The 25,409-nt window shown below is 37.6% G+C and overlaps 2 protein-coding genes across 2 annotated transcripts in view; one reads left to right on the forward strand and one right to left on the reverse strand.

Annotated features, from left to right (window-relative positions):
- Nucleotides 1–27: 27 nt before the first annotated feature.
- On the forward strand, nucleotides 28–5,105 carry UNC50 (unc-50 inner nuclear membrane RNA binding protein). Its single transcript, XM_027674880.1, has 6 exons — nucleotides 28–71; nucleotides 801–1,084; nucleotides 1,973–2,093; nucleotides 3,963–4,102; nucleotides 4,179–4,280; nucleotides 4,799–5,105. The coding sequence occupies exons 2-6, from the start codon at nucleotides 805–807 to the stop codon at nucleotides 4,933–4,935; spliced, it is 780 nt and encodes a 259-aa protein (XP_027530681.1). The 5' UTR covers nucleotides 28–71; nucleotides 801–804; the 3' UTR covers nucleotides 4,936–5,105.
- The window catches only part of MGAT4A (alpha-1,3-mannosyl-glycoprotein 4-beta-N-acetylglucosaminyltransferase A), a 78,636-nt gene continuing 58,240 nt past the window's right edge, over nucleotides 5,014–25,409 (reverse strand). The window contains exons 13-16 of the mRNA XM_027674879.1: nucleotides 14,248–14,326; nucleotides 12,100–12,166; nucleotides 10,866–10,978; nucleotides 5,014–10,702 (exon numbers count right to left, since the gene is read on the reverse strand). Of these exons, the coding sequence (XP_027530680.1) occupies nucleotides 10,676–10,702; nucleotides 10,866–10,978; nucleotides 12,100–12,166; nucleotides 14,248–14,326 (286 nt within the window). The 3' untranslated portion in view covers nucleotides 5,014–10,675. The remainder of the gene's footprint in view (nucleotides 10,703–10,865; nucleotides 10,979–12,099; nucleotides 12,167–14,247; nucleotides 14,327–25,409) is intronic.

A 25,409-nucleotide genomic window follows, 5' to 3' on the forward strand; every position in this document is an offset into this window, starting at 1 on the left:
CGGTGCCGGAAGGCTGCGGGAGGCGACGGTGGCGGTGCCGGGCGGGATCGCGGCGCGGGCCGGGGCAGCAGGTGAGCCCCCTCCCCACCCCGGCGCTCAGCGGAGCTCAGGGACGTTCGGCGCCTCCCGGCCCGGAGCGGAGCGCGGGTCCCGCTGAGGGGGGGCGGGTGTTTGTCAGCAGCGCCGGCCAGGCCGCCCCTAAATCTTGGAAACGTGCGGTGTTAAGGGTTGGAAGGAACCTTAAAGATCATCTAGTTCCACCTCTCCGCCATGGGCAGGGGCACCTTCCACTAGACCGGGTTGTGCAGAGCTCCATCCCTCCTGGCCGTGAACACCGCCAGGGTTGGGACATCCACAACCTCCCTTGGCAGCCTGTTCCAGTGCCTCACCACCCTCACAGTAAAGAATTTCTTCTTAATATATAACCTGAATTCCCTTTCTTTCAGTTTGTACCCATTACTCCTTGTCCTATCGCTACAGTTCCTGATGAAGAGTCCCTCTCCAGCTTCCCTGTTTTCCCCCCTTCAGATACTGGAAGGTTGCTATGAGGTCTCCACACAACTTTCTCTTCTCTAGGCTGAAGAGCCCCAGCTTTCTCAGCCTGTCTTCATAGGGGAGATGCTCCAGCCCTCCGTCAACTTCATGGCCTCCTCTGGACTTGCTCCAACAATTGTCATTGTTTATACTTGTGCTCAGTTTTTGTCACTTAAGCATTGCAGGCATGGCCTGCATTGCGTGATTTTATTTGTAGCCCTCACTATATGCAAAACCAAACGCATCTTTTGAAATTCTTTCTTTAGCAAGATGCTGCCAACCACCTTGGTTAGTTCTCGGAGCCAGGGCAATGGTGCGCTGAGCCCCAGGGATGCTGCGAGGCACACGGCTGGAGCGAAACGCTACAAGTACCTGCGAAGGCTCTTCCACTTCCGACAGATGGACTTTGAGTTTGCGCTATGGCAGATGCTTTATTTGTTCACTTCGCCACAGAGGGTTTACAGGAACTTTCACTACAGAAAACAGACAAAGGACCAATGGGCGAGAGACGATCCCGCTTTCCTAGTACTGCTCAGTATCTGGCTCTGCGGTGAGTGCAGGACAACAGACAACGTAAGGGAGAGGGAGGGAAAGTTTAGGGATAAATATTCATTTTCCTTCCAATAACACGCAAAAAAGAGACCAGTCCATATATACCATCTTTTAGTCAAAGTAGAATAGAGGAAAAGGGCCTAACCTTTTGGAAGTTAAGATAGGAATTAGAAAATGGAATAGGCATAACTAAAACTGTTTAGTCTTGAATTGATCTCTATTGCAACTCATTTTCTGTTGCATTTCAAGCTATGCAGTTCCCTGTAACTTTACAGACAGTAATAAAACCCCATACCACACAGTAGTGCTTTACTTAAAAAATACTGAATATTTGGTTTACCTGAACATTATGGATAAAATACTGTTTTTACCATAAAGGCCCGAGTGAGATTCTGTATATTGCAGAATTAAGCTATAAACAAAGCAGCTCATCTAAGTGACTGAACTGCAAATTCAGTATTATCCCAGTTGTCTTCTGTTTAATAGCATATTGCTATTTGTAATAGCAAAAATATTTCATATAACTTTGAAATAAAACTATATATCACCACGCATGTGGTTTGTGTTCAGAAGGAGCTTTTCTAAAACAAAGAATGTTCTATTGTAGCATTGTGTGAATTTTTTTAAAAATAGTTTGAGTGGAGCAATACAATTAAGCCTAAGTACAGACGAGTGTTCAATCTGTGAGAGGTATTATATTATGAGTAAAGTACATTATATCTAGGTTTTGGTGGAAAAAAGTGAGCTGTTGGACTAAAAATCTTGGGGAAAAAAATAAAAAGGAAAGTGGAGATTTCATAACAGTATATTCAAAGAAACCCCATCGGTTTAACATCTCATGCTTTCTTTTCTACAGCTGACTTCAATAATCTTTTTCTGCTTTCAGTGTCTACTGTAGGATTTGGATTTGTGCTGGACATGGGGTTTTTTGAAACAATAAAGCTGCTACTTTGGGTTGTATTCATAGACTGTGTTGGCGTTGGCCTCCTGATTGCAACTCTGATGTGGTAAGTAGTGATTTCTGAAACTGAGTTCAGTATTGCTATTCAGACATGGAGAGTCCTCTGCTGTTTGCAAGACACTTGGTTCTTTGTTTAGGGTAAACTTATTAAGCAAGTATTGCCTATAAGTTTTGTGCTGTTGTAGTAATTGTTTCAAAATGTTGCAATAAAAAAGAACACATCTTTTTCTTCACTATTTCTTGCAAAAGATTAAAAAAAATCAGGAAGTGTGTATTATGGTAAACATTCCAGTTTCTTTTCTTTCTTTTTGAGCTGGTTAATAGTCAGCAGTAATGCCAAATAAAAAATGTGTTCAAAAAAACCCAAAGTGTTCAATCAGAATAATGAATGAAAAAATTAAGCAATGTAAGACTGAGGATGATTCTCTTTAAGCCCATGCTTCTTGCTGAAGATTTTACCAAGTGCCACGACAAGCCACATCCGTTCTGTCTCACATGTGGCAGCTTCGCTGCTTTGGTGGTATTAGCTGCTGGTTTTATCCTCTAGTGTCCAGGGACTTGCAGAAGTGGAGAGGCAGGAGCAGGTCAGCTTACAATCCAGGCCTCAGCACCTTGGATGTGTCCTGCAGCAATGAGGGAGCCATGAAACAATGGGAAGCTGCTGTTTCTGTGCTGCGGCAAAGGGAGGGCACCAAAGAATTTTTATTTTACCAAGAACTTAAGAAAGTAAAAGCATTTAGAAGATTTCTTAGTGATGGAGTCGACATCCTAAACTGATGCTGATTGGAAAAGGGATAAATTCCTTTCAAACAGTGGCCTCAGGAACTCCTGCTTGTAATTGCAAACTTCAGGATGAGGCACATACAAGAACTGTAGCTGATAGATGAAAAATCCATCTGACCTATGCTCGTGTCTGAGACAGCAACCCATAAATTGCTTGGGGAAGAGCTTATAGTAAAGCTCTCTGCTCCCAGCCTGCCATTCTCTAGCAATTTGTGCCTCAGGGTGCAGTCTCCTGAACCAGGAAGGCTTCAGCATCTGCTGATTTTCCTCTATCTTTTAATTGGCTTCCTGCAGGCCTCAGTACTAGTCATCTGGCTCCAGTTTGTTTCAAGTCCCTTCTTCCAGTGCAGGCTCACCTTTTTTTCCAAAAACTCCCCCCATTCTTAATGAGTCTAAACCCCCTCTTGCCTCGCCTCATCTCACCTCACCCCCAGGCTCTGCCTCCTTCTGACCCCGCCCTTGGCACAAAGAGTATGTCAGAGGAAGCTTTCATGAAAATTCTGGTCCCTTAACTTATTTCTGAGCACGTATTGACTTCTTGTTCCTCTTCTAAATGTGATAAATTTTGTTATGTCAGCAGAACTTAAGCTGAAGCACAGTCCTGAGGCTTATTCTGTAGCCTCTAACACCAGGCAGTGCACATTCCATTTGCATTTCTTTTCAGTAAGAATGGGCTCATGTTATGAGCACTATCCAGCCCTCCTCCTGTCTTTGCAGTGTACCAGTTCTGTAGAAGTGAAATAAGCCATCTCGTGTGATGTGTGCTGATCCTGTATGGGCACTTTACTGAAGTTTCCTCCCTGTGTGTACAGCGAGAAGTCGCAGCTTGTGGCTGCATTGATAAGATTGTAGCGCTGGTTTCTTTAAAGAAGCATTTTGTTTCTGTATTACCGGCAGTGTAATACAGTGTTCCAGCTGTCTGTGGCATGCAGGGGGATGTAATCATAGTTTTAACAAAAACATTTTAACAATGGTATGGTCTGCATGATTCTTGCATGTTTTTTCTCCCAGATAGCAGACACTTTGGGGTGGAGAATTGGAATTGCATATGACTTACTATGTCAAATCTATGTTTTGATTGTCAGCTTTATAGATTCACATTAACAATAGTCTCAAATATCTTTTTATGTAGGTTCATTTCTAATAAGTATTTGGTGAAGCAGCAGAACAGAGACTATGATGTGGAGTGGGGATATGCCTTTGATGTGCATCTGAATGCTTTCTACCCACTGCTAGTAATTTTGCATTTTATCCAGCTGTTCTTCATCAACTGTAAGTAGAATACTTTGAGCTCTCTGCTTCAAAATGGTGCTCTATCAAAACAGCTGAGAGCAGTTATCTCTTGCAGATGTCATCATATCTGACTCTGTCATTGGGTATTTTGTTGGGAATACATTATGGTTGATTGCCATCGGCTATTATATCTATGTGACATTCCTAGGATACAGTGGTGAGTGACATCAATTTCTTTTGTATTTGACTAAAAACAAGAGCATGTTTTCAGTCTAATAATTTGATCTTAGTCTATTAATTTGTAAAGCAGAGGCTCAGCTGGGTGTTGAAGTAATTCTTTCTTTGTGGTAAAAGAAGTCTGATAGAAATTTACCAATCCAGATTTTCAGCTGAGTGTACATCTTAACCAGAGAATTTGTATTCTCTGCTTTACCAACTTCCCTTGTATTAGACCTGTAGAACCACAACTTGGTTTTCTTGTTCCTCTGTAAATCCACTTCAAGATGTTTGCATTAGATAAAAATTCTTTAATGAATCTAAGGCCACAGTTTTTGGTAAAGCAGTTTCAAAAAGCATTATGTGGTAACAGTAGGACTAGTAGGGCAGAGATGCCTGAGGAGGACAATAGAGCAGAACTATTTTTTCTTGCTGTCTTGCCCCAAGGCCACTCCACATGAAGCACCTTTTTTTAAAGAGCACTACTTTATACTTGCTTCATTGTTGCTTCTGTTTCAGCATTGCCCTTTTTGAAGAACACAGCTATTCTTTTGTATCCCTTTGCACTTCTCATCCTGCTCTATTTGATCTCACTAGCATGTGGATGGAACTTCACCAAGATGCTTTGCTCCTTCTATAAATACAGAGTGAAATAAACCCAGGACTTCATGTATCTAATGTTTATTTTCTTTTTACGTTAGCAGTTTTTGACAGTAAAAAAAAATTTAAAACATTTTGTAAATGGTTGTAAATTTCTCTTTATTGTAGATAATTGTGTAAAAAAGTTTGAAGTGTCCTTTTTTATTAAAATATTTACAACAGTAAACATGTTAGCAATTTTGTTCAAATACTTTCTCAGTACATTCCTAAAAACAAGTTACTTGTACATCTCTGTAGCTTAAATTTAACTGCAACAAGTCTATGTAGCATAACTCTTACTGCAGGTATTTTGCACATACTGGTATAAGCTCTACATTATGAGGGGTTTAAGTGACACCAAAAAGCAGTTTTATTGAAGAGTAGTATTGGAATACTTTGCCTTGGGACTGTGTGAAAGTATGGATCTTTAGAGTGTTGCGATGGTAAAGCAACAAGTGTCTCTAGATAGAGATCTGTCCTCTCCTTGCATGAAAGAACTTGAGATTTATTTTAGTGACTACTTCAAATATACATGGACAGCTCTGGCACACAAAAGAAACAGTGATGAAAGGCACAATTAACATGACTCAGGTTTCCAAAAATAGCAGCAAGTTTTTAAACCCAATCTCTAGCAGTCCAGTGGGTATTATTACATCCACCATTCTGAGTGGCAGGTCAATGAACATGGAAGGAAAGTACAAATTAGTTTGGCTACAAGGGTGGGCTCGTGGCAATGCCTGCAGCTGTGAAGTCCACAAGGCAGGAGTATAAACTGGCCATCACAAACAATACCTTATGGAGAGTGAAGATGACAGCTTTCCAACATGGTGTTCACTAGGATTCAGTTTCCAAAACAACACGAGTAAACTGGTTACAGTAAGACTTAATATTTCAATACTAGAATTTGATCTCTAAGGAAAAACTATACTTTATCTTAAAATACCAAATATGCTGGCAGTGCATCTTACAGTACTGTGTGTCTCAGCCACTGTTAAGGCTTGAAGAGAAGTGTGTTTCCCTCTCAGCAATGCTGAGCAATGTTCCCCTTTAAACAAGGAAAGCACTGAACTGCTGATCCACGGAAGGCGAAGGATTCCAGTCAGGACCTGCTCCTTCCCTGGCAAGCAGCACAAACTCCCGTCCTGCAGGCAGCTGCAGCCTAACTGTACACCTTTTTCCTAACAGGAATCCTAGCACCAGTGATCACCCACTTCGGTTCAAGAGTAAAAATTCATATTTAGTGCCCTTTAGATACCATTGAAGGACTTGGGGCCCGTGTACCTTCCCTTTAGAGATACCAAAGTTCACCCTCTTGAAAGAAGGCTTCATCATTCTCAAAATTAAGCTACTTTAACTTCTGGCAGCTCATTGTTTACAGCAGAAATTAGCAAAACCCTTCAGAGACCCCCTGGGTCAGAAAAGTGACACTCTCAAGGACCAATTCACCAGGTCTCCATTGGGTGTGTGTTTTAAGTCAGCAATCGATGTTAGCCTGAAAACACCAGTTGTTTAATGTTTCAGCATTATGCTGGTGATTGTAAAGATGATTTAAAAATACAAGGTTTTTTTTTTTTAACCCTTTCTAACTAGTTACTTTTCAGAATACATCCTTTCTAGTAAGAACAAATATAGAACCTTGGGTTAATGTATTTCAGGAGAGCAAGGTTTGAAAAGATTTCATTCTTCTTCTCCCCCACAAGACTAAAACAGTATGTTCAAAGTTGGAGGCAAACTACAAATTACTACAATACTTCATCTGGAGCAAGTATTTCCAACAAAATACAGAGATTACTGAAATTAAAATATATTTAAAAAAAAAAAAGAAGGAAACTGTTACACAGTTGTTCAATTTTTCCAAAGACTAATCACACTCCAGCCCATTCAAGGAATTGTGTATCACAGGGGCAAAGTACAAACTGCTTTGCTCTAAACTGACTCAAGGTATTTAAAAACTGCTTTTGAAACAGCGTCTAGCTGTATTAGCAGTAAGATAGAAGAGTCCAGTCTTTTCTTGGTCCATGAATCATATGTTTATCTTTCAATTTTTCTAAGCCATCTTTAAGTAGAGAAAAAACAAATATATCTACAGAAATTTTTTCCATCAGTGCAAATACCTGTTTTTAAGATGCCTGCAAAAGCTCAAAGCCTTCTACAGTGCTTTAGAAACACTCATTAAGAAAATAAAAAGTGCTACTTTGGGATCACATCCTGTTCACATTATTTACAAAGTTTTCATTAGTACTACCCACTGAACGAGCAAAACAACATTATACTGCAAGTCTTGTATTTCCTTGGTCCCAAGCAATCCTAATCAGCTCACAAAAGCCAGTGCTCATATTGGTGAGTCTGTCTGGCATCCAGTACAAGAAGTTAAGAATAATTTGCCCAGATAAAGAAGGTTTCTGGCAATGCCTTTGGTTTCACAAAAGTTCACTTTTCTGAAGCTTTAACAGCATCAGAAGGAGCTAGCAGGATCATAGCATAATGCAATTTATTTTGAAACACTTTCCATTACTGTATAGCTAAGATTCAGAGGCCTAGAGGGGATTTTTAAGGCAACAACAAAAATAACCTGAAATTATATACATGTAGGGAAAAACTCCCCCAAATAATTTAATAGGTTTAAGATACTGTTTAAGATCTCTTACGGCAATCCTGTCACTTACGACGGACAAGTGCAAGAGACATCGGCCCCTCTGGAGTACATCCATCACAAACAGTGCCCGAGCTAAAGGCTGGTGAGGCAAACTGCCTAAGCACTTACTTTGCCACTTTAGCCTGACTTGGGGATTGGAATTTGAAAGGTAGAAAGCCCAAAATAGCTGTCTGCAGAAATAATTAGAAAATATCCTCCTTCCTTTTTCTATTTTTCAGCAAAATTTCCAAACGAATTTGCAGAACTACCTGATTACACCAGCTCTGAATTTACCTGAATCCATGAAATGTAATTTGTATTAATGTGGCACTTTAATTTAGAGAGCATATAAGCTCAGGAACATCGAAACTATTAAAGCAGCCCAAGGTTTCAACTCCTGCTAGTATGATATAATAAAGATACACTAGTCTTTAGGAAACCATCCCCATTTTACCAAGCAGTAATTTGTTGCCTTGGATAAATCTCTTCTCAACATTTTTGAAAACTAAATATACTGTTAACCAGAGTTCTGCAATCAGTGTGGTAGGGTTTTATGTATTTAGCAATGAATCATCTTAACTACAGTGAAACCTCAGGAATAGTAATGCTTTTAGAGTAAGCACACAGCTTTCTCCAACAAGTGGTACCAGTAAACTTCTGAAATCATGGAAAAATGGAAAAGGTCACTGTCAGCAAAACTAATTATATTAAGGAACTTCAATATCTAACATATTTCTGCAGTCTGAATTGTAATAAATAACTCTAGTGTAAATAACTTGCATCATTCATCCACCGACATAGATGAGAAGAATGCCTTAATACTTTCTCAGACCTTTGCTAGGTAATGTGTGATAAAAAGCCATTGCATGTCAATAATTTGATGGCATGGCATTATACAGGTGACAAACGGGGCTGTAGCACCACAACAGGCTAGAATCACACTCAGGTTCCAAAATCTAAGAATAAACTCCATTTATGTGGCCAGTGCTTAGCTTATGCCCACAGCCTCTATGGGCAACACAAGCTTTCCAAGTAACATTTTATTTAGACCACCTGATGTGATCAGAAAAAGTAAACAAGGCCTGCCTGGTAGCTTTCTAACTTGAACTTACACCAGTCAGTCTAAACAGAAGGCCTTGCCTCTGTGTACAAGTCTTGTCTTCCCTGACAACATAGCTAAACCAAAATGACAATAGTCTGTACAAACAGTTAAGCTCTTCAACTTGAATACTGCTAAACTGTCAAAGCTACGACACCATTTTCCAACAAGGCAGAACAAAAGACAGATTGACTCTATACCCCAGTGGTGATGGTTTGCAGTGCTGATGAGTCACGTTGAGGCTCCTGCTCCTTATAAATGTGTCATAAAAGAGAGGCCAAATCTATTAGTCAAATAATGCTGGCGGTACAAATTCAAGATCCCCGCTCTGCAACAGGTTTTGTGCATCTGTACCCTGACCACAAAGATCTTAAAGGTCTTTTCCAACTTAAACGATTCTATGATTCTATGTTGGGAATAGCAGAGTGGGTTTTTTTCCCACAGGGAAAACTCTCCAGCTTTTGAGATATCAGTTCCAGGAGGCTTGTTCACAGCCCAGCTGAGAATCCCCAGGCCAAGGTAGATGCATCCCTCCAGTGTCAGTCAGGCACTTCTTTCCTATTAAAGGGAGGAATTCTTGCCTCTCTTTTTCCTGATCAGTTCTGACTAACTGAAATCTTCCCATGCCTGTGTCTTACACACAAGCACCTAAGCAGAAAGACTATTCAGAGCAGCACCAGCAGCACTAGTACTGCAACAATTCCCCTCTGGATGTAATCCAAACCATGTTTTGTTCCTGACTGAGTTTATGATTCATTTAAGATCACTGTTGTTTCCCTTGAAACGAAAAGGCAGGGTACTAACTTGAGGCCAAATTTAGTTCCTAGTAAAAAGTTAGTGTGAGTTACTACACTCATCAATAAAGAAGTCAAAACTAAAACCTTGTTTTTGAACAACGGAAGAAAATAAAAATAAACTGTAATGTATCCAAAATGAACACTGCATTAACAGAACTTTTTAAAAGGAGACCTCCATAGATCAAATGTATCTATGTATTATTCGCTCTTTTGATGTAAGGTAACCTCTATCACTCCAAAACAAAGCTGGAGAATGATTTTTTTCAGGACAGAAAATGAATTTGTTCAGGCTAGGAAATGTTTACAAAGATTTTTAGAAATAACTGTTTGGAATAAAAAAAAATTCTTCTAAAATGCAATGGATTCAATCTAAAATCACTGCCGATTTAGTACATAATATGAAACGACATTTTAACATGCTTTTTATGTGGCTACAAACTGTACATAGTGGAATTTCATAGCCCCAAAGAATAATGCTCTTCAGAGGCTCTGTTTATGCCTCTGAACATCATTCAGATTCTGTGTACAAAACTATGTAATTTAGAAACTTAATCTAGTTTTTTTTAAACATGGCAGTATATTTGAAATATGGTATTAATTTATGTTTGCATCTCCAAAGAAAAATGTAGAAAGATAACTTAAACTAGAGAATTCATAAAAAAACTATATCAATTTAAAATTTTACTGCATAAAAATATGTACTTTTCAAATTATTTTAATAAATTAAATATCCCTAACATTTTTAATATATATCCCTGACAGTTTATAAAAGAGGGTTCTCGTTATAGAAAATAAATGGAACTCCGAAAGTACCCCCTTCATAAAACATATTTAACAATAATTATATTTTTTTCTTCTTCTTCAAGGAATGTAACAATATGTACAACTTCTCTATATTACTATACTATCAAAATAGTACAGGTTAAGCATAGCAGGGTTTTGTAACCATAAGATGGTAAAGTCACATTAAAGTGGAGGACAACTTGGGCCTCAGACGACCGTTATCAGTGTGGAGCATCAGTTTCTGGATGGATCAGATAAGAAGGGGTAAATACAATCTTCTCATCTACAGTAGGTTTCACAAGAGGTAGAGTTCAAGTGAAAAAGAATGAAATTTGGAATTAAGGTGCATGCTCAGTATTTTCAATTTGTGATTTGCTAAGGATGTCAGATTTTATAGGAAAAGTTTTCAAGGATCCTTTTTCCTCTAAAGCAGAATTCCATGATCAGTTTGTAATCTTTTTAATATGAATCTGAAATAGAGAATCAGAAAAAATAAGTCAACATTTAGTGTATTACATTTCTAAGAGGTAGCTATTTTCAGTGTTAGCCAAGAGTTTGAGCTTCAAAACACTGACAGAATAAAGAAATCTCACATTTGCTGGTTATATTTTTAAATGTTATACCACCTCTTACCTCATTCAGAATTGCCCAAACGGCTGAATTTTGTATTACTGAAAGCCGAAATGATGAAATAGGGTTTAGGCTGGGGTCAACTGTTCCTTCAGCTACACCGTTTTCAAACTTCCCTGCAAAAGAAGCAAAAGTATATCCCATTCAACAAAATGAAGTAAAAAATTTGTGTCCAGAAAAGTGTTTCTGTAGCATCACACTTCACAGGTGAAACCTACTGACTGGTATCATTACTGAAACAAAAAAGACAGCGAGCAATTTTGACATCAGATTCAGCTTTGCAGCAGCAAACAATATGGAGTGTATCATCAGAGCACACTGATCTGAACAGGATTACATGTAAGAATATAAGCTTTGAAACTGTCTAAAGGCATTAGTACCTCAAACTCTGTGAAGATTTTGGCCATTTAATATCATGGAACTAAACATAAGATTTTGGCCATTTAATATCATGGAACTAAACATAAAGCCTTTGCCTTATGTGTTTTCAAGGAGGAGTAAAGACAAGGTATATCATTCATGCAAAACATATTCCTATTTAAAGCATCTTCAATTATATTAGGATGAGTAAGAATCCAGTTTAAAAGCCAAGTTAGACTTTACACTCATATGCACAACAATTTGATCTCTAAGGAAAAACTGTATTTTATCTTAAAATACCAAATATGCTGGCAGTGCATCTTACAGTAATTTATTGAGACAAAAAAATGTGCTTTCATTATAACAGGGCTGCCCAACCTATGTCCAGCAACTAATACAATCCATGAGTAAAATTTCTCTTTCTTGACATGTATCCAGGCACCTTCCCCAAAAGCCACTTGGCTGTGGAAATGCCAGTCTCATCCTATGATGATACAGCTGATTGTATCATCATAGATGTATAGAGTGAGTTCATATCCAGGTCAAGCACACAGCTCGCACCAAGGCACTTGTGCAGTCACAGAGCAGAAGAGGTGATCTTATACAACCTGGAAATGCCTCTACTATAATCTAGGTGATTAATCCTGGCAGAAAAGTTGAATGTAGCTGCACTTCAACTAAGAGAGTCACAACAGATCTTTGTTTAGTACATCAGTCTCAGAAAAGAAATAGTGAAAACAATATTAAGTAAAGCCTACAAGGTCATGTACCCAAAAATGAGTGATCGAGAATTAGGTTTAGGTTTGTTTTGGTTTTAATGAAAATGTCTTGACAGTTGTAATAGTAACAATACAGATTTCTTTCTGCTGTGACATACCTATCCTGAAGTAACCATCCTCTAAGCGTTTGTCTTTGGTTTCTTTGCTTAATACCAGTTCTTCATTCTAGAATAACAAAGCATGAAAGAGATCGTTTGACATATGACTTTACTTGTGAAACGCGTGTACTTTAAGTGCCCTAAGTAACTCACATGGTAACTACCACATGAACACAATACTTAGCAGATACTGGCATACATGGTAGAACAAAAGCAAAGACAGGATCTTGCCTTCTTTTCCTATGGTTGGACAAGAGCAGATTTCTCTCAGGACAAATGAAACTTACAGCTTACTTTTTGATCTAAGACTTTGGGTGAGATGAAAAGCCATCAGACCAGTGAGAGAAGCATTGCAATTATCACTGCCTCACTGAAAAGGGATGGAGATCAGTAAGTTTTTCTTAATAAGCACCAAAAATTAAATTGTAAAGTAGAGCTTGAAAAACAGCTTGAAAATTACAACCATAATCACATGATCCAATACTGAAAGACCCACTATAAGAACTTCCTAGGAATGAATTAAAAATGCTTGACAAAACAGGAGATTAAATCCATCAGCTTCTTTTTTTTTTTTCAATTCCTACTTTGAAGGGAAGCTGCTGAAGAGGTGGTGGGGATTTTTTTGTGGGTTTGTTGTTTGTTTTTTTTTTAATTTAGGGGAGTGGGTGGTTTGGTTTTCTTTTGTTGTTGTTGTTGCTGTTATTGTTTGGGAGTTTTGGGCAGTTTTTTGTTAGGGGTTAGTTTGGGGGTTTTTTTAATTTGTTGCTTGAGTCGCAGACAAATACAGTCTGGGGGCATTCTGGTTTCTAAGGGTTTTTTTGTTTTTCTGAATTCTGCTTAAGGAGAATCAGGGTTGAAATACCTTAACGGGCTTCTAGCTCTACTGAAGTCCATCGTGGAGAAACAGGTCCCTCAGGAGCTGCTGTCCTCATACTGGCAACATTTTTTGTTGACAACAATGGCTTAGGAACAGGCCAGATAGAGAATTTTCTGTTTACCTTTTCCATATATTGCATCAATAGCAATAGAAGCTCAGTAGCATTACTTCCTTAAGGGATGCTCCAGTTTGTGGGACATTTCACAGCCAAGTATAGCCAAAAAAGAGATGCTTGATGCACACTTTTGCTCATTATTTTGTATATTCGTTGGGCTTATATGAAGTGAGGGCTGCTGCTGCTTTTGTAGTTGAATGTATTTCCAAGTCTTGAGAAACAAAACCCACAGATCTTATGATATAATATCCCACATGTCATGTTGCATAATTAGAATCAAACTAACAAATTTCTGTTTAGCGGTGGGGGTGGTCATAATTTCCTATTTTTGCTTGCTCCAAGGAAGACAGACTGCAAAAATGGATACGTGAACTCCTCCATAATTATTTAATTTAAAAAAGTAAGTTAAAAAAAAGATTCAGCATATGGCAATTTAGGCATAGATGTCAAGATTCCTACACCAGGTAAATGGGAGAAGATAGAAAAACTTTGCCATTTTAGTACTAAATAAAATAAACTTGTCCAAAGTAATATCTTAATCCTCTCACAGACTTCTGTGATATAAGTGGTTAGCCGTAATATCTGGTTGAAGAAAAAGAACCCATCCTATCTAGTGTCAAACAAGAATATACTTTAGATAAAGAAGTGCTCTCCTGTGACAAAATGCTGACTGATTTATGGGGAAAAAAAAATCAATAATCAGGAGAAAGGTACACACTCCGTTTAAGAACCTATATATTTCAGTATATAGTAAGGTCTGGATGTGTGTCAATTCCTGAATTAAGACGTTTTTACTACGTGAAAAAGCAGATTGACTTAAGTTTCCCATTTTCCAAAATACATGGGAGAGGGAAGACTGGGGTTTTTTATGCTTTAAATAGTAGCAGCGAACTGGACAAAAATGACTTTGTTCATCACCAAATTACCAACAGCACTTGTAGCAAACTGCACTCTGAATGAACATCTGAATAGTTACCATAGTCTTCTGTGAACAGATCCAATTAAAAGAAGAAAAATTGTGAGAGTATCAGAGCAAAAAGATCATACACTCAAAAGAAATATTTATGTCTCCCTCACCCTTTCAAAAAAGTCAATAAAGTTAAGAGATTTTGCTTTTATCTTGTAATGAAGAAGACACAAATCAATACATTAATACCTGGAAAGGCAAAACTTCTACAGTCGTGTTTAGAAGTATGTCTCCTGGGTGTTCTGGATTGCCACTGTGAAACAAGTACCTATACATGAAAGGGGAAAAATAAAACAGCCTACATACATCAGTCAGAATTAGCTTTGTTACTATTTTACATGTTAATTGTCACATTACAGGTCTTACAAGGATAAACATAACTTTTATAACTGGACCTACATCAGATGGGGATAAGATGGTTTCACATACTACTGTAATTGAAAGGGCTAAAATTTTTCATTTTTTTAAAGAGTAATTGGAGAACATTTTACTGAGAAAGGGAGTTTCCGTAATCTGATCTTGACAGATTGCATTATACAAAGCACCCATTGCTGTAGTCAATATTGCCTGACACACACCGGTACCACCTACAGAAGCAGGAGCCCTGCCTTCCTTCAGCCTGTCCCCTTCCACACGTCACCCTCTCCTTGTGCCCACAGGATGAACTCTACAGATCCATTCTGAACCAGTTCTGGGAACTTATCCAACTCAATATTTTGCCAGGCCAGGGCTTCCCAAGTCCAACTCTCCACCCTGGTTCATTGCAAAATCTCCTTGATGATTGTACCAGGAATTCCCAACCCATATCCACACCCTCAACGTTACCTGAATTCAAACTTCTATTCCAAAGACGGATTTATTTAAACAAACAAACAAACAAACAAACACCTATGTTAAAAGGACCTTTTTTTTTCTTTTACACATGTACAAAGTCCCCATAACCCTCATTCAGTTGTGCATTTAATGAATTTTTTTAATGGTGCAGAGTAAATATGTTTAAAACTGTATCTAAACCTATACCTAAACGTCCCTATCAGCATCAATCAGTGAAGTGCAAGCTTTCATATTCTAGCCACCCACACTCAAAACAGCTTTTGCAGTCCTGCATGTATAGATAATGTTGCAAAACAGACTGTTTAATTCCCCTTTCTTTATATATAATGCAAACTTCATATTATTCTGAATACATATTATGTAAAAAAGTAACAATATTTTTTACCACTAGGTGGTATCAATGCTTGAAAAATTGTTCATCACTCACCCTTTTTTCTAGTGGACCAGAAAGTTTATTCAGATTACTGTCAAAAACTACCTAGATACTACACCTACTCAGATGCCACTTTTAACAAGCCCATTTTATTTTATTATGTTTAAATGAATATGTAAAAATCTATCAACACATTTCAAATCTTTCTTCAATCAGAACTTAGAGTGAGAACCATTTTCGACATTAAACATGTCACCAGCCAGAGACAAAATTAGTTCAGAAATTATCAGCTGATTAAAATTACAAACATTAGCTCAATTTGCAATTTATTAAGACATAGTTGAAGATGTAAATTCCAGTTTGTCTTTATCCAGTATGTCTGAAACCAGGTAAATACCTGCCATTAATCCATACTTCATAGCTACAAGACAAGTAGAAGAAAATGGAGCTTTCTGATCCTGACTTAGAAATGTCTGTGACCCCAAAATCATATAAGTACTTGAAGAAAATACAGACACACATAGAACATTTCTTTTATCAAGGCTCAGAAAAGAAGGAAAAGCACTCATTGTGATACAAGAAAGCCACATTGATTTCTATTGCACTGGTTTCAGCAGAACTGTACAGCTGAACTGCAAAACAGAACTGGACTGAGTAAGCTTCAGAACTGTATGTGCTTCAAGAAAAATAATTTCCCCACTGCAGTTTAATGTAAAGATCAGTCAATTCTTAAGTATGCAAGCTACATAAAACATCCACAGCTCTTTTGAGAAAAATCTTGTAACTTTTGCTAAACATTAATGATATCCAAAAAACCCCAAAGAATCATCCTTTCTAGGAAGATGCCTTCATTGCACATCTCAAAAGAAAACTCTTGACAAAGCTGACCGGAAAACTAAAAGTATATTCTGCTCTCTTCTGACATAGTAGATATAACTTGCCATTCCTTAGTCTGTCAGATATCCTAAGCAAGACTGGGCACTTTTTCTCTTGAAAACACTGAAAATTTTAAGGAGACTTATTTTAAAATGGAAGTGATCAAACATTTGCTAACTCAGGTGTTCCTATCAAATGCTCCACCCAAACCACAGACACGCTGCTTTTCCTCAGCACTCATTTCTGAGAGGACAAAGAAACTCTCTGTGATCTGTGATCACTGTGCTCTCAATGAACAGTAAGTGACTTGGGATGTTTGGATGGGACATTTGGGGGGAAGTCGGGCAAGGGGGAAGCAGCAGTTGTAAGGGGTTTTTGTTTGTTTGGGGGGGGCTGGGGGAAGGAGCATTACTTATTTATTTGGGGTTGGTTTGTTTTTAAAAACAACCCTGCAAGCATACAACCACAGCCAACCATTTCTCCTACTGTGCTATCAACTTTGAGACCCAAGCACAGTTTCCTCCCTCAGCAGTGGCCACTCCATTAGACCAAGGCACTCACAGGTTGGCACCATGCCAGAACAATTTACAGTGGTAATTAATCAAACCTGATTTCCAGACTTCCATGTAATCAAACCTGCTTCTTTATTGTGTTTTCTATAACTATCTGTTAGTCCATATGCACACACAAATGCAACACATGCATATGTCACATTTTAAATTATGTTTAGGAAGGAAGGGATATTTTTATATCTGAGTCTTGCTTCAACACTTGACAGATAACACCTACTTAAACATAAAAAGTTACACAGATTGAAAACAGAAGTATAAATACACGTACACAGTCAATTCATATCTATGACATTTTGTTTAGAAATAAAATTTACAAATTAGAAAATTTATATTGAAATAAAATTTAATTTACAAACAAACAGATATTCTACAACTTCTAAAATAAGTGTCGTGAGCTATTGTTTTGTGAAACTTCCTTTCCTGACAGGGGAGATTTTGCAGTGGAAATCTGCTGGAAAAGGGTTGAGAGAGTAAAACCCATTTTGAAACAAATGTCAGTTAAATTTGCCATCCCAAAATCCTTGAATTGGCTTTTAAGGAACCTGTCCCCACCTCCATTCCTTCAAATTAAAATTCCGAAAGCCATAGATCTCTAAATATAGTAATCCCAAACAAACACAAATTCACCTGAAGTTAACCCCCCCCTACTATTACCTTACGAAATATTACTTCACTGCTTCTTTAATGACAAAAAAAAATACGAAGATAGGCACAATTGAACATTTTTTATGAAAGTCATCAGAAAAAAGCAACTCTAACTTACTACTAGTAAATGTAGTACCAATGTACCTGAATCTTAGAGAACCTTTTCCTTTGGCAGTGTCTTTTTAGAGTCACAGGTCAAAGATAATGACTAGCTACTCTAGATATTCAAGCACAAAGACAAACCTCCTCTCTGCATTATGCATTATTAAATGTATGAACTAACTTACAATCTGCTCATGACCTCAATGGAGTATGAGAGTAAGAGGATGCTAAACATCAGTATCTCATGTAGCAAAAAAATTACACAAAATTTCAAGAGCACTGAAGGTTTAAAATAAACAAAAAATACTCCAACTAACAAACAAAATGGAGCAAAGCCAAAGCTACAAAGAAAACTTTCAGTTTTCACATTCAATAACTTGAGTATTTACCCAAGCTGAAGGTTTCACTTGTTGCCGTGGAGCTAGATACACATACAAATCACACCAAATAGAGGGGGAAAAAACCCAACCAATAAGCTGAAACAAATATTCATACACATCCAAACACACAAAGGGAGGGAGGGGCAGAAGCATGATTATCATTAATACGCTGACAAAAGTTTAGGTTACTTATCAGGGAAAGGTTTTTCACCCAGAGGACGGTTGAACACTGGAGCAGGCTCCTCGGGGAAGTGGTCACAGCACCAAGCCTGACAGAGTTCAAGAAGCATTTGGACAACGCTCTCAGGCACATGATGTGACTCTTGGGGTGTCCTGTGCAAGGTCAGGAGTTGGACTCGATGATCCTGATGGGTCCCTTCCAACTCAGCATATTCTGTCATTCTATGAACTGCTAGGGTACTTTAAAAGCCTACACTCAGATTCAGAACTCGCCCAGTAGTACGCAAGCAGAAGGATTCTCACCTCTTGTAATATCTCCCAAAAGCAGTGTATAAATTAATATAAATATACTAATCTGCACTGTTAGCTTTAATATTCTTCTTTGAATGGCTAAGCTTTGTCATCACCTGTGCTTTCAAAAAAAAAAATCCCGGCTACACACTCCTCTTTATCCTTCCCCTGTTTTGCTTATGAAGGGATGTATCTCTTTTCTTTCTCTCACATCTAAGCATATTTAGGTCCAAAACACTATTATTCTCTTTATTCCCTAATTTGATGTCTTTTAAGCACAAAAAAAAATCTGTCCTTTATATTTTATCTAAATAAATATAACCGCCAACTATTTCTTAATATATAGAAAATGTTCTAATTAAAAATTAGAACAAAATACACAGAATAATTTTACCTGTAAATTATGGCAGATTTATCAAAGGAAATAATATACAAAAATTCTTTGAACAGCACAATTCACATCCACTGACAATATATTTGGGTTGAAGGAAACAAGTTATCTCACTTGATGCTAAACACAAATATTCAAAGATTCTATTTAATAAGGCAGGCCTTTATGCTCTGTAAACATCAGGAATCAAATCCTCTTCTTCACATATCCTCCTTATGTCTCTTTTTAGCAAAATGATGTATTTTAGTATATCCCATTTTCAGAAAAGGAAAATAGGTAGGAAGACAGAGAGGAAATGTTTCCTTCCATGTTTGAGCAAATTATCCATAGCAACATGCAGCATAGCAGTTTTTAATTCTGCACAACATGAATTTCTATAAAAGCAACATTCAGTCAGCAAATTTTTGGCTCTCTACAGATGCCATCATCCACTGCAAGGGTCATTATTCACCAATCCTATCCAGCATTTTTGATCACTGGATGCAAAGGTGGTAAAAGAAAACTAATCTAGCTCCTTTGTGTCACTTTCCCAGAATCCTAATTAGGAAACATTATTCGACTGTCACTGGAAACTATTTCCTCATTCAAAATACAAACAGAAGATGAATAATTTCTTTTCCCTCTCTCAAGTTCAATTTATTCTCCTATTCTTTATGCATCTTACACAGTCTTTTGGAAAAATTGCTTATACTTCAAAAAAAAGCCTAATTCCTCAGGTCTATATATATACACCTGCCAAGTAATCACCTAGGTAAACAATGAAGTAGGAGCTTTTCTATCATGTTATAATTCCCAATTCAGAAAAAAACCCTCAATTAAACAAACAAAAATTTTCCCGTCAAAAAAAAACACCACCAAAAAACCCCACCCCATTAACTTCTGTGCAAAGAACTAGCACACCAAAAGGAGAGAACTTTCTCATGTTTGTCAACAGACCACAAAATAGCTTGACTGAAGAGGTGATGGGAGGATTCTGGATAGTGGTCTTAGTCTTTTTTACCCAGCACATATCTAAGAAATTAATTTTCTCATACCACTCTCAAACTCAATCTTTTACCATACCATTTCCTAACCCTATGCAGCTGTGCAGTCGGTAAAGAAGGCATTTAGCTGTGTAGGAAAATCTCATTCCCCAGACTACTTGTGCCTTCTGTTTCCCAGTCAGGACCATGACATCCGCTTTCTTATGCTGCACCATCTCTCTGGAGTATGCACACATCAAGAATAATAAGAAAGAGTCTTAAATTTTTGGGTTTGGGTTTGGGTTTTTTTGGTATTTTGTGAATGTGTTTTTTTTGTTTGGATTTTTTGGTGGTGGTGGGTGGTTGTTTGTTTTTTTAGGGGAGGGGCTGTTGTCTGTCTGGAAATCTCTGTTCTTATCCTTTATCAATTTACTCATTTATCCACCACATCAGTTAAAAGGCCATTATGTTCTTTTACAAGGTTACTTCTACCGAATTTATAATCCAATCAAATGTAGAAAGGCTTTGTTGGGGTTTTGGTTTTAGTATGTGTGTGTATATATGTGGGTGTATGCACATAAACATTTTTTACCCCCCCAGCTTAGCTGGGGAAGCACAGATAACTCCATTCCGTTTTCTTAAACATAGGCATTTGCCACCATTTGAGATTGCACTTGGGTATATGACCTCACCATAGGCTGGAAAGATGCAATTTTGACATTTCAGAGATTCAAGTCCTTCTGGAAATCAGGTGAAGTATTTTAGAGTATCCCAAGTGGCATTAGACATCTAACATTTAGGCAATAGCATTAAGCTTCCAAGATTTCTGACTAAGAACTGTAAATCCAGGAACACTGCCAAACACACAAATCTTGAATATTATTGCCATTAAGGAGGAAGCAGCATGTCCTTGGCTTACGCAGCTCTTTTCTTCCGTCTCTGATCCACACTTTGAGTTTTTTCCCCTTCTCATATGAAGTCCTTGCCTCATTGTTATGGGCAGAGTTCCATGCCTGGAGCAAACAGCATCAGTGGCTGGGAGTCTGCCTGCCAAATCCCTGCTGTCAGTGCATCCATTTGAGGATGTTCAACTCATTAGCACAGGAGCTTATGTAAACACAGAAACTAAAGTCCTCAAATTCTCTTTTATGTACACTAAAAGTATTATCCCACCTGAAACATACTGACAAATACCAAAACATTTTAAAAAACAAAGAGATTTTGAAATATTGCCTATCAACTGACACTACCATTAAAAGCTTAATAAAATGAAGATGGTGTTAAATTTTAATAACATGTATCTTCAGAATCAGAACAAAGACTATTTCTAAATTATACGCTCAGTGTGTTTGCACCTATATGTGGTTCTTGAGCTAGAACTGCCCATGAAAGGTTTAATGCACGACACTGAAGGGGAGCTTCTACAATGAACAGTGATTATGAACAAAGAACAACTTATACATCAGTCAAGTCACTGCTGTACTAATCTAAAACCAAAACAATTTTGCAGTTCCCTAGGCCTTGAGTGGTTGTTACTGCAAAAGCAAATTATAAGAAAGTTCCACTTACAGTTTTGTAGAGCTGTTAGAAAGTCTTTTTTCCTTTGTAATGCATTTCATCCTGTATTGCTCTACCTACAGGACTTGCTTCCCATAGGACAGATAATTACGTTTTAGATGCATACATGACTGACTGCATGTATTTATAACTTTGCTGTACTTAAATAAAAAAGTTCCTTTTATTTTTCACTGCTAGAGAACCTGTTTTAAAAGCTGCATTTATTTTCCTTTACAAAATACCAGGTAAGCATCTGTTACTTTTTATGCAGGTAATTTTCAGCACTGTCACAATAATTTCAAAGCAGACAAAATAATGTATATGTGTAGTTACCAGGAGCCCAACAAGACCCTATTCACACTCAATACATTAATTTTCTAGCTTGGTCAAATATATATTTCTTGCATGACTAACATGACTTGCATGATAATTTTATGTTGTGAGAAGATGCCACAGGAAATACATGTGAGGTTAACATCATGTGTTCCCTGGGATTCTAGGGTCAACAATATAGAAAATTAGATTATTAGTCTCAAATACTGCACATCCAGTATCTATGCCAATAACAGAGCACAGGGTAGTAAATGTAATCTACAAACTGATTTGTCAAAGTATTAAGATTTCACTTTAAAACTGAACTCCAGTCAGCAAGTTTTACCTTATAAAATCATTTTATTAATACTCAATGTCACATTAGGATGACTACCCAGTAAGTTGCTAAAAGAAGAGGACAACTATGGGGCAACTGTAGGGATAAAAGCGGTGCTGGGGGAGGGGGGGAATGAAAAAAACCACACCACCACAAACAAAAAACAGATTTCCCCTCCCCTCAAAAAAGGAAACTGCTAATCTTTCTGAAAATATTCCAAGTAACACTACCAAGCAGTGTTCCAGAAAAGTCTAGAGCATAAGTTTCTTGAGGAGTAGCTGAGGGAGCTGGGGTTGTTTAGTCTGGAGAAGAGGACTGAAAGGAGGCTGTAGCTGGGGGGGGGGAAGGCTGTTCTCTTCTACTGTGCCTGCAGTGAGAGGACCAGGGGAAATGGCCTTAAACTGAGACAGAGGAGATTCAGATCAGGTATCAGAAAAATTTTTTCACCAAAAGAGTGGTTAGGCATTGGAATAAGTTGCCAAGGGAGGTGATGGAGTCACCATCTCTAGAAGTGTTCAAGAGTTGTCTGTATGTGGCACTTGGGAATATGGTTTAGGGTGATTATGGTGCTGCTGGGTTGAGGGTTGAACAAGATGATCTTGAAGGCCTCTTCCAACCTTGATGATTTTGTGATTCTGTGAAGCAGTTATATACAAGAAATGATGAGCCTCATATTTTAAAAATATAAAGCAATCTTAGCTATATATACTAGTGAGGTGAGGCTGAGTTTTGGGTTTTGCTGGTTTTTTTCTTTCCACAGTATAAAATATATACTTGTCCTTTCCTGCAGCTTATTTCTTAAAATACAGATCAGCATTTGAAATCCATTTATACCGAAGCAAACCTGAAGCTGTTTTTAAAAATATCCATTCTAAATTTCTATTGCAGAAAAGCTGACAAGTGTAAACATAATCTAATTATAACAGTCTTGGGTTATGCACTTCCAAGGGCTTGCTCCAAGTAATTAGTGCACATGTTCTTTGAACACCATATCTGATTTGTGTCAGTCACACCCATAAGGAGGACTCTGAAATTTAGGCACTTAAAAAAGAAATGGCTGTGATGATGATGGACACCAGTATCACTTAAGTGCTGCAATGGAACATCTTTCTCAGATGTGTTTTGGCTGGTTCATAAAGAAACTCTTAAATATAACTCTCAGTTTTAATAATTAAATCTGTGTTTGGAACAGTAGTGTACATACCAAAACAGCAAAGTGGATTTCAATAATTATATAACAACCTGGAGGGACAGAAATTTAGTATTTCTTATCTTTACAATGTCGGCTATTTTGAGCATTTATCAATTTATTTAAAAAAACCCTCAAAACAACAAACCAAAACCAAACCATACTTCAACATTGCTGTGCAATTTGCTTTTAAGAAGAAAGTCCTTCAATCTACTTTCATTCTCAAGGATATGCTACTGAAAGAAATGTATGTATTTTCTTACTGCAAAAACCAGAGTGAGACCCTAACATACTATTAAGGGACATTGGTGTTGTGGCTGGAGATCTTTTGCTTGGAAAAAACCTAAAAAGGTTCAGTGCAAGAGCTGTTACTAAAATAACTGTTAGACGATTTCAATTTACACATTCTCCAGGTGTGGTTTAGAACAACGACCACCTATTTGACGGTTGAGTATTCAGCAGGGATCTATCAACCAGGTCTTGCATAAAATAGCCACACATGTTGCTTTTTGCTCAATGAAGTCAGCTCAGTTCTCATTTTAAGCTATTAAGAGATCCTTGCCAGTGTTATCCCTGACATTATTCTCAGATCTTAAACATAAATATTTAAAGACTTAATGAAAGCTAATTACTGAACTGCAGAAAACTCAAATTCAGTTCAGCAAAACACTTGGCGTGGAAAAATAAACTACAGGAACAAGTTAGTGCTCTGTCACAGTGTAACAGACCTGCCATTCATTCATTCAGAGCGGTGGTCAATATTTCCATTAAAAAACTTCTTCATCAAGAATTTGTTATGGGAGTTACTAAGCAGTTACACCTCAAACTGACTTGGCAGACAAAATTTTCTTTAAATTCCAAGAGCCTTTCTATTACTTAAAAAAACCCCAAACAACTTGTTGCCTCCTTTCACAGACACAGGATGGCTATAAAAGGTGTATTTTCTACTCTTAATTCCTACTATCAGATGTATTTCCCTACCAGGTAAGTCTTGTAATGTTTGGTCCATTTTCCCTTTTCTGTGTTTCAACCTGCAAGTCACAGTTTTATTTCTGGCTGCCTCAGCAAGCATCCTTGAAATATCAGGAAATACCGTTGCTCCATTAGCCCTTCACCTGCAAAAATCTGCTGCTGCTGTTCAAATTATGTAGACAAACAAAAACAAGTCCCCAACAATTTGAAATTAATACATCTGTAGCTCTAATCAGTCACTAACTTCAGAAAGGCAAAATACTGTATTTTTGAGGACACTGTAGCAATAGAAGTTAAAACTCATAATAAACTTTGAAATGGCTTACAATGATAGCTCAAATAACATTAAACTTAAGTCTGAACAGGTAGCACCATTCTAATTGGTGGATTTGCTTTGAGGAAGCAACAGAACACAAAATGCTTCCCTTCTTCTAAAACTAAAATGCATTTCTTCAATAAATCAAAATAATAGCATAAAAAAAAAGATATAATCCTGTACTGCTACGATTGTTCTTAACACAGCATGTAGACGTAACTACGTTAAGCCTAGCTACAATTTTCCAGGGCACAACAACAAACACTATTTTCCCACCTTTTGCACAGATAATTAGTACTTACTCATTCCCCCAGTTCCCTCCACCATTAAGGCAATATGTATCAAAACATTTTTTCTTCAGACCTGTGCATGTCATTTTTTATAACAGTGCTGACCTATGACACTTGCTAGCAATGCTTTCCAAAATTGCCATTGAGCATTTGGCTCATCCTAATCCACTCAAGATCAAAATTTGCTGCTTACACTTACCCTATTCAGAACATAGATTCTTTTTTAAATAAACACCACACAAACACAACAAAATGGACAACATTTACTTCGTAACTTTAAAAAGGAAAATGTGATCAAAAAGAAATCAAAAAAGTGGCTTTTAAACTATTGGCATAGGATTAAAAAAAATATTTTGCCTTTAATCCACGGAGGTATGGCAGTCATATTCCTTAACACATGCATCTTGGAAAGCTAACTGGGAAAGTCTTTTAAAGTACAGAAATCAACTGAAAGAGCAATTGACATCTCAAACAACAAATTTGAGTTTCACAGGTCAGACTAGTTTGGAACAACATAGTAACAAGGAAACTACTGATCCTCACTGTTGCACTAAGCCAAGGTGAAGACTTAGCCTTTGATAATGTACCAAGGCTCAGAAGTTGACTAACTGTATTCAGTTCAGGACTGCAAAAAGGGCTCCTTAATAACCAGTTAAATTCATTCAAAGAAACTTTTTCTACAGGGTTATAGGCACTGGTCTAAAAAGAACACATTAAGTTATGTGAAGTAAGGAGAAAAGGAATCCACTAGCATAGCAACACCTAAACAGAC

Source organism: Neopelma chrysocephalum, unplaced genomic scaffold (genome assembly GCF_003984885.1).
Source record: "Neopelma chrysocephalum unplaced genomic scaffold, ASM398488v2 Primary Assembly neopelma1_25, whole genome shotgun sequence".
NCBI classification, from domain to species: Eukaryota; Metazoa; Chordata; class Aves; order Passeriformes; family Pipridae; genus Neopelma; species Neopelma chrysocephalum.